The 19,509-nt window shown below is 40.0% G+C and overlaps 1 protein-coding gene across 36 annotated transcripts in view; it reads left to right on the plus strand.

Annotated features, from left to right (window-relative positions):
• NRXN3 (neurexin 3) overlaps positions 1-19,509 on the plus strand; it is a 958,542-nt gene that overhangs the window by 302,970 nt on the left and 636,063 nt on the right. For all 36 annotated transcript variants that reach the window (XR_012056601.1, XR_012056602.1, XR_012056603.1 and 33 more), the window contains one exon: positions 403-786. Coding sequence is in view for 33 of the 36 variants with exons in the window: in XM_072930751.1 (XP_072786852.1) it covers positions 403-786 (384 nt within the window). In the remaining 3 variants the exon portion in view is untranslated. The remainder of the gene's footprint in view (positions 1-402; positions 787-19,509) is intronic.

The following is a 19,509-nucleotide window of genomic DNA, read 5'->3' on the forward strand; positions in this document are numbered from 1 at the left end:
TTTCTGAAAAAGCTATATAGTGGGAATTAAAATGCTTTTGCATATCTTTTTTCTCTCTAGTCTTTATGCCAAACTCCTGTGTGTTCTCAATAAGTTTTTGCTTTGCTGGACGAATACCACTGAATAATGCTCAAATTTTACATGCTATTATTTATATATTGAATTATTATGCTTCTGACTTTCTAATGCAATTTGGGATACAGATGCATGATCAGTCTCTGCATGGAAGTACTGTGGATCAGGAGGAGGGGGAGTTGTGCGAAAGACAGTTAGAATGCCATTTGGGTAGGAAAGAATCTTCACTCTCCGATGCTGAGCCTTAAACCTCAGTTATTGGAAAAAAATGAACTAAACTGAGTCTGTAGTTGAAAGTGTTGATGTCTATTTACCTTCCTCATTTAGGTACTATATCAGTGAACAGCCGACGCACCCCGTTCACCGCTAGCGGGGAGAGTGAGATCCTAGATCTGGAAGGTGACATGTACCTGGGTGGGCTGCCCGAGAACCGGGCAGGACTCATCCTTCCCACAGAGCTCTGGACAGCAATGCTGAACTACGGCTACGTCGGCTGTATCCGAGACTTGTTCATTGACGGACGAAGCAAGAACATCCGGCAGCTGGCAGAGGCGCAGAATGCCGCCGGAGTCAAGTCCTCCTGCTCCCGCCTCAGCACCAAGCAGTGTGACAGCTACCCGTGTAAGAACAATGCAGTCTGCAAGGATGGCTGGAACCGCTTCATTTGTGACTGCACTGGCACCGGCTACTGGGGTAGAACATGTGAGCGAGGTAAGCTGTGCTTTCTGACTTCAGTTACACAAAGCTCAAGAACAAGAACAAAATCCAGTGTTCCCACAAGACTCTCCCCTGCCCTTGTTGGTCTTCCCAATGCCAAGTTCCAGTCCCCACAGCAGGAAAATTTTCTTCTCTGATTGTTTCCTTCCAGTCTTTTCCACCCTTGTTTTATGAACTTAATTGGCCACTTCCCTCCCTAAGCCTTCTGAAGATCCTGTCTTCAGGTTCCCGAGTTTCTTTAGCTAAGTATGGTTTGTCTCCTGAGGTGGAAAATACAGCTGCATGTGAGAAGTCTCAAACAAATTACTAGAACCTGTACCAAGTGTGAGCTTCAGTTATGGAGATTTTACCTGCACGGGACAGACGATGAATCCCAGTTCTATCTGGGCTTCCTCTTTTTTTTTGTCTAGTAGACTTTCCTTGATGGCTATTTACGAGTAAAGCCATATGGGATAGTGTTAAAAACACCATGTCTCCAAGTTCATCTCTGGTAAGGCAAATCTGTAGGAGATTCATGGGAGAGTCTCTGCATCTTATTGATACTCATACAGAATTATGATTTAAAGACATGTGACTTGGAGATATGAGGCCCAGGTGATGCTCGTGTAGGCAGGCGAATTTTCTACGTGTTACAGATCATGTGGAAAGGATTTACTAATGGAAGATATTTGAACTATGTATTTCTCAATTACATAGGTGGTTCCATTAATTGTTGTTATCTTTATTATGCTAGTGCCACCATCAGAATGAGATAGGTGAGTGGTTTTACAAAAGAAATATGGGGCTAAGATCAGTTCCAAAAAAAACCCCACCTCCCTAGAGGGTGTTTTCTTACATTGAAACCATTCTTTCTGTTAATATTTGGCCATTAGCACTGCATTCAGGCTTAACTGCATTCACAGTACACCCACGAAATAACTGTAAACCATTAGCAGAATCTTAGGGCTTTCAGTCCCTTTTTTATATCACCTCACTTGGCACCATGGTGAGAGCATGTGCCTTAGAACTGGAAATTCAGATGTTTTTGAACTTGTGCTATGAACATGTGAGCAACACCTTTCCCACTTAGTGCATTTTTTAATATTAATCATAGTAGCATCCGCTTACGAGTTAGAACATGAAACTTATCTACAGTACATAAAATATTAGGCATAATTGAGATTTAAAATTCATTCACTCTACAGAGGATTTTCTTCATTGCAGAAATTTTTTGTTAATGCCCAAAATTCTTCCTATATGGATGGGATTTTTAGGTTTTCAAGTACAAGATCTGTGATTGTTCATAAAACTGCTCACAGCCAGAAATTCATTGCATGCTGCCCTAAGCAGGAATAGTAGTTAATTGCCAGTAGGCCTTAAAACAGCTGAAGCATCAACACTGCCATCCGTGCTGGGGGAACATGGGTGAAAATATAAGATTCATGGGCATCAGCTATGCCAGTGTCAGCTCAGCAGTTCTCTCTTTTGACTACCTGGGATTTGAAAATTCTGCAAAGTATCAGATAGAAGTTTTCTCAGCCATAGCCTTGGGAATTCTTTTGGCCAGTTGTTTGATTAGGTTTTATGCAAACATGATAAAAGGAGGAGTTATATAAATTCATTGTTCCCCCCAAAAAATGGCATGTATGTTTGCCCTTGGTCTCTATGCAGTATTAGGAGTCACCAGCTCTGTGATTTGGGGATTTGTGGAGTCTGTCTCATGCCCATCTCCTAGACCTGGCTTTCAGAAGAGAATCCAAAGCTAACAGTGACATAAAAAACAGGGTTCATGTACCTTTATATATCGATGGCATTAGCTTTTTCTATTTTTTTGTCAGTGAAAAGAAATCAGTAGGTTAAAGGCGTGTAAGCATTTTAATTTGGGAGAAATAAATATCAAGTCAGGCCCGAGATCCATAACTTGGCTGTGCTCTGATGTGCATCAGTCTGAATTAGGGAGATAAAGTTATAAATTAATGTCTAGCATGGGAAGTTGAGGTCATAATAAATATGTTTTAGAATTAGAGTATATTTAAGGTTAACAAACTGTGATGAAACAGTTCAGGACAGTATAAAAGATGTATACAAAGGTCCTAATCCTGAGAAACTAATATTGTCTGTAACTAGAAACCACAGACCCATTGCTGGTTTAGTCCCAGTGTCAGGCAAAACATGGCATTATAATGCCGGATGCTCTTTGGAAATGTGAGAAGCAGCTCACAGGGAGTAAATATTTGAGGCTGGATACATGAAAAAAATAATACAAATTGAAGTGCATTTGAGTCCAGAATATTTATATGGTGTTATGTAGGAGCTTCATACTGTTCTGATATAAATGCTTAATGTCTAATAACTGCCTTAGTGCCCACTGATTTTGTATCCATGAACAAAAAAGCATTGCTGGCAACCAATGATATTTTCATTTTTCTGGTCTGACACCCAAAGATTATTTCAAGTCCTGATTACATCTGATCTGTGATCCTAATACTGTTGGAAAGAGAAAGGTTGAGATTGAGACTGGGAGGGTAATCAAAGTGAGGGATTGTGCCATGCCATGATGGCACTGCAGTGTAGTGACTGATGAGCTGCCACAGGACTGGGGGACAGCCAAAGTGTTGCATAAGGGTAGGAATGAAGAAGGAGCAGGCTGGATCTTCTAATATGGGACAGCTACTGGCCCACTTTTCCAGTTTGCCATCTCTCTCTTAATTGTTTTCTTACACTTCTGTCCTGCTATAAGAGGAGAGTAACTCCTGCAGCCCAAGACATATGATAAAGGGTTAAGGGACATGGAAGACTAGAATAAAGAACCTCCTGTGCTTGGTGACTATCAGGAAAAACAATCTTTATCACAAAGCAAAGTGCATACCTAATGTTAGTTTAAGTACTAAAAATAGGAAGGACATACATACAACTCTTGGAAGAGAAGCAGATAATCAATTTGTTGATGATAAAGTCTATCTCCTTCCAGGTATAGGATTTTTACATTAATAATGCTGTATTTCTCATAATTTTATGTCATATGAAGAACATTATACATTTAAAAGGGACTAAAAGGGACATTGATTGTGTCAGTTAGAAAAGAAGTCTGCATTCCTTTTATTCGTGGTGAACCAATACGTAGTATTCAGTATGTCACTTCTATCTAAAGCCTGTGGGAGTTTGTATTGTTAGTGAAATAACACCTCTGTATATTCAGCCAGCTACACTGGATGCAACATAGACTTTGGTTACAGTGGTCTCTTTAGGCAGTACTTTTGTGCAGATAGAGAAACCTTGCTGTAATGGAGTTTGACAGGGAAGAGAACAGACAACTGCTGCCAAGGCCTCAAATTCATTCTTACAATTCCGGTATCAAGTCATTATTTCAGTATTGGCAGTGATGTCTGCGGACAAAGGTGTTAGCAAAGGTCCTAATCCTGAGAAACTAGTTTCTAGTAATAGTAATGTAGTTTCTCCTTGAAACTACAAGTTGGTTGAAATTTCATGGAAGAGATGGGGCAAGACATGGAAAAGACCAGATTGTTCTTTCATGGGCTGTAAGGGCTCAGTGCCAGGCTGTGAGGCTGAGCAAAGGCAGCAACAAATGCTGGCAGTTAGCTTGATATGGTCCCCATTTCACATCTTCCACCAGAGGCGGTGATGACCAGTTAACACGCTGTTATTTTCTTAAATCCTTGTTTCTCATTCTCTGTCACCTTTCCATAATGGTTCTCTACTAAGCAGTCTAACTCAGTCTGACTACAGTAAAGAAAGGAAAGAAATAGAGAAGAAGCTAATAGACAGGACACAATTCTTCCTGCAAGTGATACTCTGACTGCCTTGCAATGTGGTAATGATCTCACCTCCCCCTGCTCCCTGAGCTCTCTTGTACTGCTGTTAAATATGGTAAAGAAAAAGATTTAATCATGCCAGAAAGACTCCTAAACTTAATTTAGTTTTGGATAGCTCCTATATGAATCACAGGCACAGTGAAGTGGATTTATGATGAAAATTATAATTGTAAGTGCATGCTGAGACTTTGTACTGAGTTTGCTAGTTTTGGGTTGTGGCGTGCTGGGCGTTAGGGAAAAAAAAACCCTAACCTTGGTGCTTGTACTGTTGGTAGTATTGAATCATTCTTGCATCCTAGAGTTTTAGAAAGAGTAGAGTACCATAGAACAGTGTCTGCAGTGCAGCCTCTCTCTTCTGAAGTACCTTGTTTCAACAGGTCTGCTATTCTGCTGGTTAGTTTGAAATAAAGGACTTAAAATATCTGAAATCCCATGGGAATGTTTCCCAAATGCTTTCTGATTATCAGATGCAGGGCAAACTTTGAGGTAATTGACAAAAAGTTTCCTTCAATGTGATGGATACCATGCTTCCTTCTGTTGTATGTGAGCTGCCTGTCCAAACTCAACCTAAGAGAAATTAGGGTCAGTTGCAAGTCTTGTCAGCAAAGGCTGGAGAACTGTTGCAGACATGCAGGAGAGTGGGAAGTGTGGTTTGTGTAGTAGTTGTAAAGGATTTTTTGGTGGGTCTTTTAAAGTGTTTAATGTCTTCTTTACCCTTTGCCTTGTAATTTGTGAGTGTTGACATCAGTTGCATCATGTCCTTGCAACTGCCTGCTAATTGCACTTAAGATGTTGGAGGCAGGAGCTGGTATCTCGCTCATGGAGGATGATGTATTACTTAGCTGTGATTACAAAGTACCCTGGACTTTTCTGAAAAGGATCTCGAAGCCCTGGCTATAAGTAATCAGGAGGAGGAGAATGTGAGTTGTATTCAAATAATCTGTTTTCTGTAGCTACAGGGAAAATACCTTGGGCTCAAAAGGATGCATGAGGTCTGTTTAGTGGATCTGGAAAACTCTCTGTACCCTTTCCTTCTACTGAAACACTATGAGAGCAACTGCAGAAGACAAGAGCCCAGGAAGTACACAAAGCAAAAGACAACTGAAAATCAGATCATTTTAGGCCAATGAAAATCAAATGTTGTTGATCACTCACTTTTTAGCATTTTCTCCTACTTAAACTATTTGATTGTAGTTTGCTTGGATTTTTTTTTTTTTTTTGAAGAAGTATATAGTATTGGAAAAGGCAGGTTGATATGAGACTTCTGATCATTTAAGGCTGAAATAAAAGATGTTGAGATTTAGATTTTAAACCTCAAAGGGTATTTGCTCAGAATTGGACAAAAGCCCGAGTCCTTTCCAGGGGAAAGGGGAGGAAAAAAAAGGCTTGTTCCAGCCATCTCCTTTGCTGAGCTGCATTCAGTGTTTATTGCAGAAAGACAGAAATATCCCATTCTGATTCTTCCAAGGGCTGGAAAAAGTGCTCATTTCTGTTGGCTCACAGACAGACAGCCAATATCCTGGGCAAAGCTGCCTTCTTTTGTATTTTGTGGTAAACTCTCTGTGAACAGCAACACATCTGCTGTTAACAATGGTGATGTTGAGCACAGTTCTGCACATTTTATTATCTGCCAAGTACCTGTGCAGCAGTGTTTACTAAGAGAAGTTTAATGACAATACACTTCTTCCCATTATGTATGCAATGAAGGAAGATGTTGTAAAATTACTGGTAATAAGAAATGCTACAGAACCATTTACTAGACAGGATAAGTGCTGTATACTTTGCTGTCTCAAGCACAGGTAGCAGGTTAAATTTCTTTTTAATTTCAGTGAAGATACTTGATGATAATCACATTTTAGAAGGTCTGTTCAAAGCAACTCATAAGTGTTGATGCTTTTTTGCACTGTCCAAACCTTCTGAGTATGCAGGGAAATGCTAGATAACTGCTGAGAATAGATTTTCCTATAGGACTGATGGTTCCCAGGAGAGATGGACACATAGGAGAAAAGTCTTTACTGCAATGTTTTTAATTCTTTTAATTCTTGCTAGATCATGAACAGTCAAAGACTTAAGAAAATCAAAACATCAGAATAATTATTTTGATTTCATGCTATAAGGTAAGATGCTAGAAAATAGGTCTGTTCTAGACCTCATCTATTCACTGACTTACTAGTACCGATAGGTCCCTATTGTAGAGTTTCCCAAATTGTTGCCAAGCTGCAGAAAAAAAAATTCCATCTGAAAAACAATTCATACAATCCCTTCACACCCATCTCAATTTGTTTCTCACTAATTTTATGATAAAATCTCCATTAAACATTATCTGAAGAATGTTAACTTTCCTAAGAGCATTTTATGTGAGAAGTTAATTTTCTCACTTGCCATCAATCCATTCATAACACCTGTGGCTGATCCCTTTATGGCTGGCCCAGACAGCTACTACTGTGGAAAATGCTGCTCACAGTCCTGCTCAAGAAATACCTGGCTTTATGTGATTAGCTCCCTTGTATCTCTCCTTAGAGACTGACTGTCCAACCAGAAGGCTACTGTTTGTTGTACAAATGCTGGATTATTCTGCTTATTAGACTTTTATGTATCTTCCATCTTATAATTCTTTCCTTATCTTCTACCTGCTAATATCTGTGCTAACTTTCAAACAATTTCCAAGATGCTCATTAGATGTTGTGCTAGCTCCAATAAGGACTGTGCAGCCAAGATGGGCTTATGAGGGAAGAGAAACAATATTGAGGAATAATTTAAAAGTGTCTCACTTTAGTGGATTTTTACTGGGATCCTTACCACTCATTATAACTTTTTTGTCCATAGATATATACATTCAGTCAAAAGCCACTCTGAATAGATATGCTTTCCAGGACAAGTAACTGCATTTGTTGCACTCCAGTGCCTTTGTGATATCCTCAGTACAGAAGAGTGTGCAGTTAATTCTGCAGTCAGGGTGATTACATCTGCTTGGGAAAAGACCATTTCATGGGTTTTATGTTGTTGAACTTTAACTTCGAAGAGTCTCATTGATGTGACAATCTCCAACAGCATCTGCCGAGCAGCTGGAAAATCTGAGACCATATAAAAACCAACTGATTGTCTCTCCTATATAGTACAATGTTATGGGTATGATTTTTTTATCCATGTGTTCCTCCTGTTTCTTCATCCTGATTCCATCATCATATGCTTTTGATATTTAAAGCCACTCTTGACTTCCGTTTTGCATGTGAATTTTTTATACTCCAGGTGCTTTTCATCTCATCTGAATATGTTAGTTGGTGGCACAGAAGAAGATAATTTCTGCTGTTTTTCTCTAAACTTCTGTACTTCTGGCTGCTTATTGCTGAGCATAGCTTTCATAAGGTCCTTCCAGTTCAAGAAATATGATTACTCAGAACTGTGATTTTGTGTACTGTCAACTCCTGTAAAGAACACTAGAACAGCAACAAAAAGAGATGTTGCTGGGTAGGTAAGACCTTTTGATTAATGCTTTCAGAGCATGACACTTTTATTAGTTTAGGCCTCTTCTACAGGACCAGTATTATAGTGATGTTTTTGTTTCTCTTCTGGCTTGTAAATGACAGTTCAGAACAATGGTTTCTCCTTAATGTAAGCCACAAAATAAGTCAAGGCACAAAATGTTGCTCAGATAACTCTCAGATTGAAGGGCAGTTTGTCACAGCAGGTCAGTTTTGCCTGAATATCAGAGTGTCATGGTTTAACCCCAGCCAGCAACCAAGCCTCAAGCAGCTACTCACTTGCTCCTCCACCATCAGGATAAGGGAGAGAATCAAAAGGCTAAAAGTGAGATAACTCAAGGGTTGAGATAACAACAGTTTAATAGGAAAAGCAAAGCCACGCATACAAGCAAAGCAAAACAAGGAATGCATTCAGCACTTCCCATGGCAGGCAGGTGTTCAGCCATCTCCAGGAAAGCAGGGCCCCAGCACATGTAACAGTGACTTGGGAAGGTAAGCACCATCACTCCAAATCTCTTCTTCTTCCCCTCACTTTCTATTCTTTGCATGATGTCACATGGCCTGGAATATCCCTTTGGTCAGCTGGGGCCACCTGTCCTGGCTGTGTCCCCTCCCAGCTTCCTGAGCACACTCAGCCCCCTCCTTGGTGTAGCAGAATGCACAGCAGAGAAGGTTTTGGCTCTGTGTAAGCCCTGCTCAGCAATAACAAAAACTTCTCAATGTGCTAAACGCTGTTTTCAGCACAATTCCAAAGCAGAGTCCCACACTACTCATTGTGAAGAAAATTAACTCTACCCCAGCAAAAACCAGCAGACAGAGAAAGGCAGATTTTAGTAAAACTTAGATAATTTGAAGTGGTAATTAATCATGAAGGAAGGAAAATACATTTTTACCCTTTCATGATTATCTTTCCCAGGTTACTCCCTGCAAGACACATGATGACATATTGATTCTCCCCCACAAAGACACAAGTAACAGAGGTTTTTGTTAATAGATCCTTTTGGGTGGATTACAGTGAAAGGACACTGAATGATCAGGGCTTGAAAATATGCATATATATATATATATAGGGTTTATTTTAGAACTATTTAATTGCAACAGAAAGCAAGTATGGTAGCAGTTTTGGTTATTATTATCTATAGTAATATAGCAGCATGAAAGCATAAAAATATTACTTAAGAAAATGCACAGGGAAAAGAAAGAAAGAGAAATAAAATATAAGAGTAAAAAGATATATTATCACCATCTGTAGATTCTGTTTTTTGAAATAATGGTCTTGATCCATCTTGATCTGTTGGGGTACTGGGGAAGAAGCCAACAAAACACAAAGACCAATGGGTAAAGTACACCCTGACTTTGTGGAAATATTCAGGTACCTCCTCTGGGAGAAGGAAATTTCAGTCCTGTGGTGGAAGGCCACAGAAATGAGTCTGGGGTGCTTTGAGGGTCTTTGATGATTTATGTTCCCTTCTCAGCTGTCTCTAACACTGGTAGGTCTAAGTGTGAATGGGACCCTCCCCTGGAGGAGGGTTTGGGATGTGTGCAGGAGGACAATGCATGATAAAAGACACCACCCTGTCTCCACAAGGTCTGCCTCTGATCAGCCTCAAAGCCTGGTTTGCAGCCTCCAGGCAGAGACAGTTTACCTGCTCTGTCTTATGCAGACTAGCCATTACACACCTAAAAGTTCCTCTCCTTCCTCCAGGGATGCAAACCTGCCTCAGCAAAGCATTGTGGTGCCTCCATAAATGGGCAAATGTTTTGAGTCAGTAATCATTAATAGTCGAGTCTCACAGCATGTCACATGCATGATCCAGAATGGATGTTGTATGAATATGCACCACATCTGTTGTGATTTGTCAGGCATCCAGAGAGTAACTGATGACACTAGGTTCAAGAATTGCTTCAGACTATCTCTGTCTTTGAGTCTCTTATAGCTTAGTGGCTGAACTCAGTCCCTGTGGCTAAATACCCCACTTCCTTTCCATACCCTTCAATCAGACCATTTTGTGTTTCTGCTGATACTGTCAATTGTCCTTACAATTAAAGGGAATATCTTGATGGAAGAAGCCAGGATGAAGTAGATTCATTTGTCATGAAAAATTATTTCCAATATTTAAAATTACTATACAGACCTTGGAGATGTTATCTGTGAAATTAGCTTTCTCTATCTCTCTGCTTTGCCCAGTCAAAGCCATCGTGCTTAAAGGCAGGCACTGGCACAGTGCATTTTCTGTCTCATTTCTTTTCCTCTATTCATCTCAGGGGGAGAGGAAAGACTTAGCATTCATGACGCTCCCTTAATTGACTCTTTCTGCATGTGGAGATAGGCAGTCGTCCCTTGGACACTTTGATTGATTGGATGAGGCTATTATGTGATATGGAAAGGATATGCAGAAGCACAGCCATCACCACAGGCATAGAAAGATCTTATTTGGTGGTGTATATTGGCTGCCCCCAGTCTGCTTGGTTTGTCTGTCTTGTCTCAAATGCAGTTATCTCACAGACCAGCTCACAGGGTGGTCCTAGTGAATCCATTGCCACTAGGTACCAGACTCCAAGGCATGGCCCTCCAGAGGGAAGCCCTTCTCACTCTCATTGTTAAGGCATCTGAGAACGTATAAAGGAAGGATAATACTCATCGTTTTTATTTCTTACTAGAATCCTTTTTTTTTTTTTTTCTGGGTAATCGAGAACAAGAGGTTAAAATTGGGAGATAAGGTTCAGAAGAGGGAAACTGCATCTTGATGAATCAAGTCCTAATATGAGTTTCAGAGTGACTTCCTGCTCTGTCGTGATTATAGGCAATGAGTTGGTAATAGATAAAACATAAAACTTAGGAGATATCCATCACATTAAGGCAAAAGTCCTCCCACTAAAAGGACACAGCAGCAAGGAGTATGTACAAGAAAAACAGCTCCATAAGTGCTACTGGTCTCATGATGCTTCCATTTTTTTATGTCCTACAGCTTTTCACTTCTGTAGTTTTACCTCTTAGGGTGAGGTCCTCTTGTGATCAGCCTGGACCCATTGGGTTACCTGCCACACTAATCTTGTGTTCTTGTGAGGAACAGCATTTTTCCATTTCTGAACAAAGAAGAATTGTAATTCTTCATGTTGTAATACTGCTGAAGGGAGTGAAAGGGCGGGGAAGGTTGAAAGAGATTACTGTTGGAAGTTGTATCAAAGCACCAGAGTTTAGGATTCAAATGGAGTCATATGGAATTAGTTCACTTTGACTGCTTCAATACCCACAGGCCCCATTTCAGACTGCTGAGAAAGAAAAAATACGGTATTTTAAACAGTGGGGTTTTTTTATCCACTACCTTTCATTAAATCAGTAAAATGGAAAATAACAATTCAGCCCCTCAGTTGAAAAGCATGTTAGATTGACAGCTCTTGGAGTCCTAGGCTTGCATGTAGAATGAGGAATATATAGAGTACCTCTCCTTTATATACCTAAGTCATCTCTTGTAGAAGTATTTGCATTAGAGGTTAGGAAATAGGTCAGTCTTTCTGACTTGCCTGGTATGGTAGATCTTCAAAGTACAAGGGTGAAAGGAGGAACGCTTCTTCTGGAGCTCTGATTTCCTTTCCTTTGTGTGTGAAACTGCTGAAGACAGAGAGCCATGAGGCAGCTTAGTGCACCCAGCCCGGGGAGCAGAGCAAGGTTTGAATTAAGCAGAACAAAATGGAGTTTGTGCTGCATGGATCATCTTCCCCGTGGGGACAAGATCTCCCTCTGAACAAGTGACTGGCAAAAGGCGTGTGCTTGCTAAAGAATGGGAAGGAAGCAAGAATACAGCAATGGTCTCCAATATTTTATAGTTCTGTAATTTTTTTTTAATCTCTCTGTTGAGAGTGTTTGTGACCAAAGAGAAAAAAAGATAGATCAAAGGAAAGCTTTTTGGAATACTAAGGAATTTCAAAATATCTAGAGTCTCTACACGAATTTTATTGTACTGGTTCTGGCTCCTAGAGGTGGAAGCCTAACAGTTCAGTACCCAGTCATAGAACCGTCCAGGTTTCCACCATTCTATTGCCATTTCTTCAGTGAAGTTCTCTTCTGTTGCAATTTGAGTTTTTGATGCAAACCCCACAAATCACTGCTACCCCATTTCTTTTGGTCAGTTCTCATATCCAATTTGTGCAAATTTCCTTTATTCTACATTTGCATTTGATTGTTCTGTCCTATTGGAGGACTGACCAGTGATGAATTTTAGCCTTTCTTTCCCTGTCAAGTGTTACTGGAGTTTGATTTAGCACTGCACCCAAGATGCTTGTCTCAAAGTTGTGTTTTTAATAATTACATCTTTTCTTCATGTTAAACATGGGATTCGTCATCTGAGGGTATGAATAAAGTAAGGCACAGATAATAGTTGGCAGTTCACTTTTCCCCAGTCCTAGTCTGATGCTGGAAGCTGTCGGAATCTGTGGGTATTGGCGATTCCGAGATTGTAGAAAGTCTCTGTCTTTCTGCCCCGTTGCCAAAGAAGAAGCCATAGTTCGTCCGTGCTGGTTTCAAGGTTGTTTATTTTTGCTTATCTATAACAAGTTCTGCTGCCCTGCCGCAGGTCTGTCCTGCAGGGCAGTGTGCGGGGCTCTGCCCCTCAGTGGGATGGTACAAACATTATATACAAGAAATTACGTGTACTATATTTACAATAATGTGCCAATATCTATCATCTACGTTGAATAGTGTGTCCCTAGCCTAAACCAATAGAAAAATGCCAACATCATCAAGAACATGGAGGTAAGGAAGAAGAAGGAGGAAGAACAGGTTCAGGCCCACTTTCCTCCATCTTAGAACTCCTGACCCCCCTGTACAAAGTAAAACCCCCCTGTACATGTGTTAAAACCCCCCTGTACAATACTAAAAAATTTTACCCTCTAATTTGTGACTACTTTTACCATATCATCTAACCCTCTGTGACTGCTTGTTCCACCTTTAAAGTTGGTAATTCATTCCATGGTTCAAACTCAAAATCACAGCTGTTTTCAGCTGCTTGCCAGGGTCTAAAATGCTTCTGACCAAGGCCTGGAACCTCTAAAAATGTCTGAGGGACATTTTGAGTTCCGACAGGAAGCACCACTGTGGTGTGAAGGAGCTGCCTTTAGCCACCTTGGTGAAGGAGGTGGAGATGGTCCAGAATTCAGCAGGGTGGAGATTGACTCCTGTCTCAGGCTGTTGCTCTCCCTTTTACTAAGGTGACATCATGGTTCTGTATGTTGTTCAATGTCTTGTATGCCATTCCCCTAAGCCTGCCAAAATCCTTCTGCCACCTTCCAGTTTGATCAAATTTCACATTCCTGTCTGGTGCAGAAGAACTAAGAATGTCCTGAAAGATTTCTTGGGATGTGGGAAAAGGCAACAAGGAAAGGAATGAATAAACCTGTGTTGAACAAAAGGCTGGCATTTTTTGGGGGAGAGGGGTGGGGGTAATTTTATAGCCTGCAAGTTTTTTGGGTAAAGTAATTATAGAAAATAAAAAGGATTAAAGTAAAGAAAAACAGAAATTATTTATCATGACATTTTTAAATGCCTCACTGTTTTCACTTTATCTTTTAATAAAGTAATTTTTGTATTTAAGTCAAAGCACTTGGGCTGCTTTAAAAAATAATCAAAACATAAAGGGAGACTACAAATAGCTATGTTGAAGGGTAATGAATCCAGCAGACAGAAGGACTTGTGTCCAAATAAAAAAGGCAGAAAAGTGTAGGCTGGAATTGGTATTGACTGTGCAATGTGCACAGTGCTAATGGACCTGCAGAAGAAACAGGAACATTGCAGACATAAAGTGAAAACCTGGTCCACTGTGAATACAGATGAGATTGGGAAAAACAGTGCTTTTATGGGGCTGCTTTTGCACACATGGCCTCTTTAGCTCACCTGTTTATAAAGTCAGAGTGACAGAATGTAGATTAGCAATCAGTATCCTCATTTAGCCATTTCTCCCTGACTGATTTACACTGCTGTGATTTCTTTTGTCTTTTCCTTCTGGCTGGTAACAATTTGCTGAGCCCGTCTATTCTCTTTTACACTGTTGTTTTTTCTAGAAGCTGTAAAAATCAAAATGCAGATCATTTACCTTTCTTTGTATGTCTATGTGTGTGTTGCCTACAGTTCCTACCCTAGTCTGTGCCACCGGCCAAGGCTCAGTCAATAAATCTTTCAGGAGAAGCAGCTTTGAAACAGCTGCCATGTCCCCTTTGCTGTGAGTTGGTTTTCCTAGGCACCTTTCACTCAGCTCCATCAAAGTGTTGGTCAATAAAATCCTATTTAACTGGCTGGCACTCATAACTTTCTTTTCCCATGTCAGTCCCTTGAAAGGCAGTATCCTGTTAGGCACTGAAGAGATTGTGCATGTCAGGAACTGTAGTTCAGCATCTGTTTGGGTGCCTGCAGGTAGCTGTGCTTTTTCCTGCTTCAGCATTGCTTCTGGATTATACACTTGAGCAGTTTCCTGGTGAAGGCTACCTAGGGGAGCTTCAGGGCAGGAAGGAAGAAGACAGATACAGCCAGGACTGTGGTCCTGGCATTAGGCTGTTTGTGTTTGGAAATGACATGTTTCCTGCTCCAGCAGTGAACTGTAACCCATTTGAAACATGGGTTGGCAATGGACTTCAGGCTGTTCTTTGCCATAGTGTTGTGGGGCCTGCCAAATCTCACAGTATTACCTCTCTCTCTGTAGAAATCAGAAACAGAGGCTTGGGTGAATTTTTGAATCTCTGCATACAGATAACTCATGGGGGACCTTTCAAACTTAAAATGAGCAGACAAGGTCATAGCTGGGAGAAAGCCAGGAAGTTGTTGACATCACTACCTGTCTTTGGGCTATCAGAATATGCTAAATAAATCCACATTTAACTATTTATAAGGATGCAGATTGATAATCATATACAAATAAGTGACATTTTTTTCCCATATGCAGAGTATTTGAGATTGATATCATCATCATTTTATATTTTGGGAAACTGTGATATTGAACTTTTAAGGCACGTACAGTAAGATTCAAGATTACAAATGCAATTAGCCATAAACCCTGACTCTGAGAAGATTTCATTTACTGGGATTTAAGTGTCTGGATCTAAGATATTGCTTAATTTAGTTGTTAGACTCTTAGGGCACTAAGCTACTCTTTCCACCTTAAAAAGCTATCTGATTTCTCTAAAATAATACTTGCAGATCTCTGCAGACATGATAATATAGTCCTGGGATATTTGGTTAGCAGTTTCTAGAGATAAATACTTATATATTGTGATAGGATAGAGATAATTCATATCAGAAGCAGAGTTCCTTCATCTTCTCTTCCTCTCCCTTTTCCGACTCAGAAGAGCACTCATGAATCACTTTGGCCTTTCAGCATGTAGTAATGAAAAGCTGATTACCACACAGCTCCCCACGGGACTGCCTCTCACTTACCAAGCATTGCTCACTCAGCTATCACTCGCTGTGTGTCTGATCAGAATCCAGGGATCTCCAACTAACTAAAACATGGAAGAAGTTAGTAGATGTGCTAATAAGGCAAATTGAAGTTGTATAAGCCTTAACTTAAGGAAAAAGTAAAGATTAATAAAATGTTATCTGACAGTGATAGCTAAAACCAGTGATTTCCCGTGGACCAGGGTAAAAGCACAACAAATGCTGTTACTAAGAAATCTTTGCAAAGCTGCCCTGCAGATGCTGTGTTGCAGTGTATTGGGCACAGAGCATCCTGTGCTATGTTGTGTGTAATCCTGTTTGCTTTGCAAGACCATCTGCTGACTGCTACAGTGGCAGTACCTGCAGATGAGTGGTGAGTTGTGTCATGTCAGTTCAGCATCCCTGCCAGCCTGGAGAGTAAATCTGATCAGGGCTTCTCACAAAACAAGCCTTGACATATATGGGACTTCACTAATTCGGTGCTTTAGAAAAGTATACAATGTAGACATGCCTTAGAATTCTGTTTCTGGCTTAAAAAACTACAGGCAAGTTCATTTTTATGTGCCTTGTGTTCCCCAGCTGCAAAAAAAAAAAAAAACCAAAAAAAAAAAAAAACACCCAAAAAAACCCCAAAAAAAACCAAACCTCCCCAAAAAGCCAGATACTTAGGACTTTCCAAAATTGTAAAAGGGTTGCAATGTGGAAAAATACATGAATCACTGAGAGCTTCAGATTCTAGGATGAGAAAAGCTGAAGACCGGCAAAATCTGTACTTTTTGCTAATACTTGACCTTCTGTTTCATAGTTTTTCTTAATCTTAATGGACATCCTGTGTGAGAACTGGTAGAAACCTAAGCTGATGAATGCTACCTATTTTTGTTTTATCTAACTAATTTTCCTGTTTTTGCTAATTGACACAGTATTTTATTCTTCATCAGTACAGAAATGGCCACTCTTGGTGTTGTGTGTTGATAATTTGAGTTCATATCCCCAAAAGAAAAACATTGCCTAGACCCAAAATGTGTATTAAAATCTGTAAAGGTCAGATATTTTCTTTTAAAATAGCAGTAACTTTCTGTCTTTACTTTTATACACCTGCAGTGCTATTGCAATCTATATGTGGTTGTTGAGACACAATGCTGTATTTTTTTGAGATACATAAGCAACCTTTTATAGATAAAATGCTATAGTACTTGAGCCACTCAAGGGGAACAAACTTTCTTGTTCCTTTGGCATTGAAAAGGTAAAATTATTCACTGCCCTTTATAAGGCACTAAACAAATGATGAAATTTTGTATGGTGTGTCAGCAATTGGCTGGATGTATTTAACTCAATAGTGATATGAGATTTACAGAGCACACAAGAAAGGAGCCTTAAATAGTTCTACCCATTGACCTTTGCCAAGATAATAAAGCCTGAATATCAACTCCTCACCACTTAAATTGTGTACTAATGAAGTACCATTGGGTACTCAGCTACACCTGTGCTAGTCAGAACTATTCCTAGTCACACAGGTAGAAATGTATATTCAAGAAATAGAAGTATAAAAGGTGCAAAGAAAGCACTGTTGTTCAGCTTAGAGTAAAATCCAACAATATGAAGGAAATTTGCAAAATAAGTTGAAATATAATCAAGAGGCTGAAGGGAGGAATTATGGAGAAAGATTAGAAGAGTACATATTGATTTCAGTACATATTGATTGGTAAATTATAACCTGAGGAGAGGATGATGAATCAGCTCTGATGGGAGGATTGCCTTCCCAAGGAAGGGGAATTGCGTAAGGAAGTTCACAGAACAGGAATATTGGGTTAAATTAAGAAAGGAAAATGGTGAATATCATACTATCACAACAATTAACTGGTTGGTTTTTGGGGGTTTTTTTGGGTTTTTTTTTGTTTGTTTTGTTTATTTTGCTGTAGCAGGAATCACAAAAATGGTGGAAATCCCATCTTTTAGGCGTTGGAAACTAGGAAGGCTAAAACAACAGAGCAAGGCCAGGCTGCTCTACACTTCTGTGAATATGTTTTTTTAAGAGGACAGGAAGGGGAGGGAGCTCCATGATCTAGCCAGCTCTTCTGCTTCTAGCTTGAATCAATCTGGGAAATGTATGCCTCAGAATCAAACCCTGGAAATGTCTTCCAACTTTAAAAGACCTATTTTCCTTTCTAAATCCCTTTAATGGCTGGATATGTTTTCATAATTAGTGAATACATGAATAAACTTATACAACATGCAAGACACTGATTACCAAAGTAAGTTTTGTTTGATTCTTAATGTAATTACTTGTTATAATAACTCATACTTAATTAGGAGGGGTAAAATAGTTAATGGTGTAAAAATAACAACATTTTGTTACTTCAGCTTCTTTGCTGGGTCTTAAAAAATTGTGGAACAAACTCCATGTTTGGGAAAACTAGAAACTATTTATTTGGCATGTGTTACAGTATCAGATGAGAAAAGACGGTTGCTATGGAAGGTTTTGTCAAATGCACTGTAGGAAAAAGCTGTGGCCAAAAATCCTTCAGATCCTAAGATCAAATCTCAGTTAGAAGAGGTGTTCACAGACTTATCTGAGAAAGAGAAGCATGGAATGTTGTTTCCAGTTTGCTGGTGAGGAGAGCCTACTGTAAGGTTCCTTCTTTCCAGCCAGTGCATAAGCAGAACCAGCAAGTATGCTGCTAACTGTTCATCTTTGTGGCAGATGGAAGACAGAGACTTTTCTGACTGACAAGCTGTCATCCAAAATATTATTCATCTGCATAAGCCCCCAAAACACCAACAAAACCAGTCCACTATTTAGTTCACTTGCATTTAGTCCTGCTCTGTCATGGACTTTGTTTGATCTTTGGAAAATAAATTAGGCTTTGATGAATAAAAGCAGTAAATCCTGACAAACCCCAGTGTTGCCCCCTGTAGTGCTTAGGGGCCCATCAGCTCTTAGAGTGAAATATGTAAGGAAGGTGCTCAGGGTGTGAAGCAGCCATTCAGTAAGATGGTGTTCCGGACAGCTGGGGGGTGGGGGAAGAGGGACAGGCTTCAGACAGCCAGCGGTGCATGCCAGGAGGAGGATGTGCACCCTCTGTTGGGTGCAGGCTTGATCTTGCTGCATCCTTGAGCTTGATGACCACAGAAATATGAAATTTGCATTCTAAAAACCCACTTCAAGATTGAGATGCCACATAGCTGTATGTGGTCATACAGCCTGCAGTGTGTTGTGAGGCCTTGGGTGCTCTGCCTAATTGCATTGTTTTTACTTCCACCCTTTTCCCACTTAATAGAGGCTTCTTTGTTGCCAGACACTATACTGTTTGCAATTCTATGCCTTCTCTCCACATGTCAAATTGCTCACAGGATGTTCTCTGCTCTGTCTTTTGGTTTGCAGGTGACTGTTTACTTTGATTCCTGTGTTCTTTGTGTTAGCAACCTTTTATATTGTGCAGGAAGTTTTAGTGCAATGTTTAAAAGCTGTGGAAGCTTGGGAGCTTCTCACACTGGCAATCTATCACTGAGGGTTGTTTTTTTTTTTTTTTCAATTACATTGGTGTGTTCTGTTGAGCTGTGTGAGGAGTGGGTGAGAAAAGCACTGTGATTTCCTCTTCCAGATGCAGATGAAATTAGGGAAGTATGACAGTCCCACAGCAATCCTGCTGGTTTTGGTGCCTTTGTTGGAGCACAGCTGTGCCCAGCAGCTGGTCTGGAATCAGAGAACCAGGAAATATGCACAGTTAGCAGATTATAAATAGAGAATCTCTAACTATGAGAGATGCTTAACTCTGCAGTAAATAAATTCTAGTCCAAAAAAAAGGCCAATTGAAATCTTAAAAAACTGTCTTGTGCCTCAATTCTTCCCCTTTTGAATCTCTCTCTATCTGCAGAATTTGAAAGAAAAACAGGTGTTTTATCTATAGAGCCTTACCATCTATGTTTCAAGTAATGTCAAGATCAGTCCCCTTTCCGTTAGAGATTTAGATTATTTTTAGGCTTGTGGATTATTTTCCAA

This window comes from Taeniopygia guttata, chromosome 5, assembly GCF_048771995.1.
Source record: "Taeniopygia guttata chromosome 5, bTaeGut7.mat, whole genome shotgun sequence".
Classification (NCBI taxonomy): Eukaryota; Metazoa; Chordata; class Aves; order Passeriformes; family Estrildidae; genus Taeniopygia; species Taeniopygia guttata.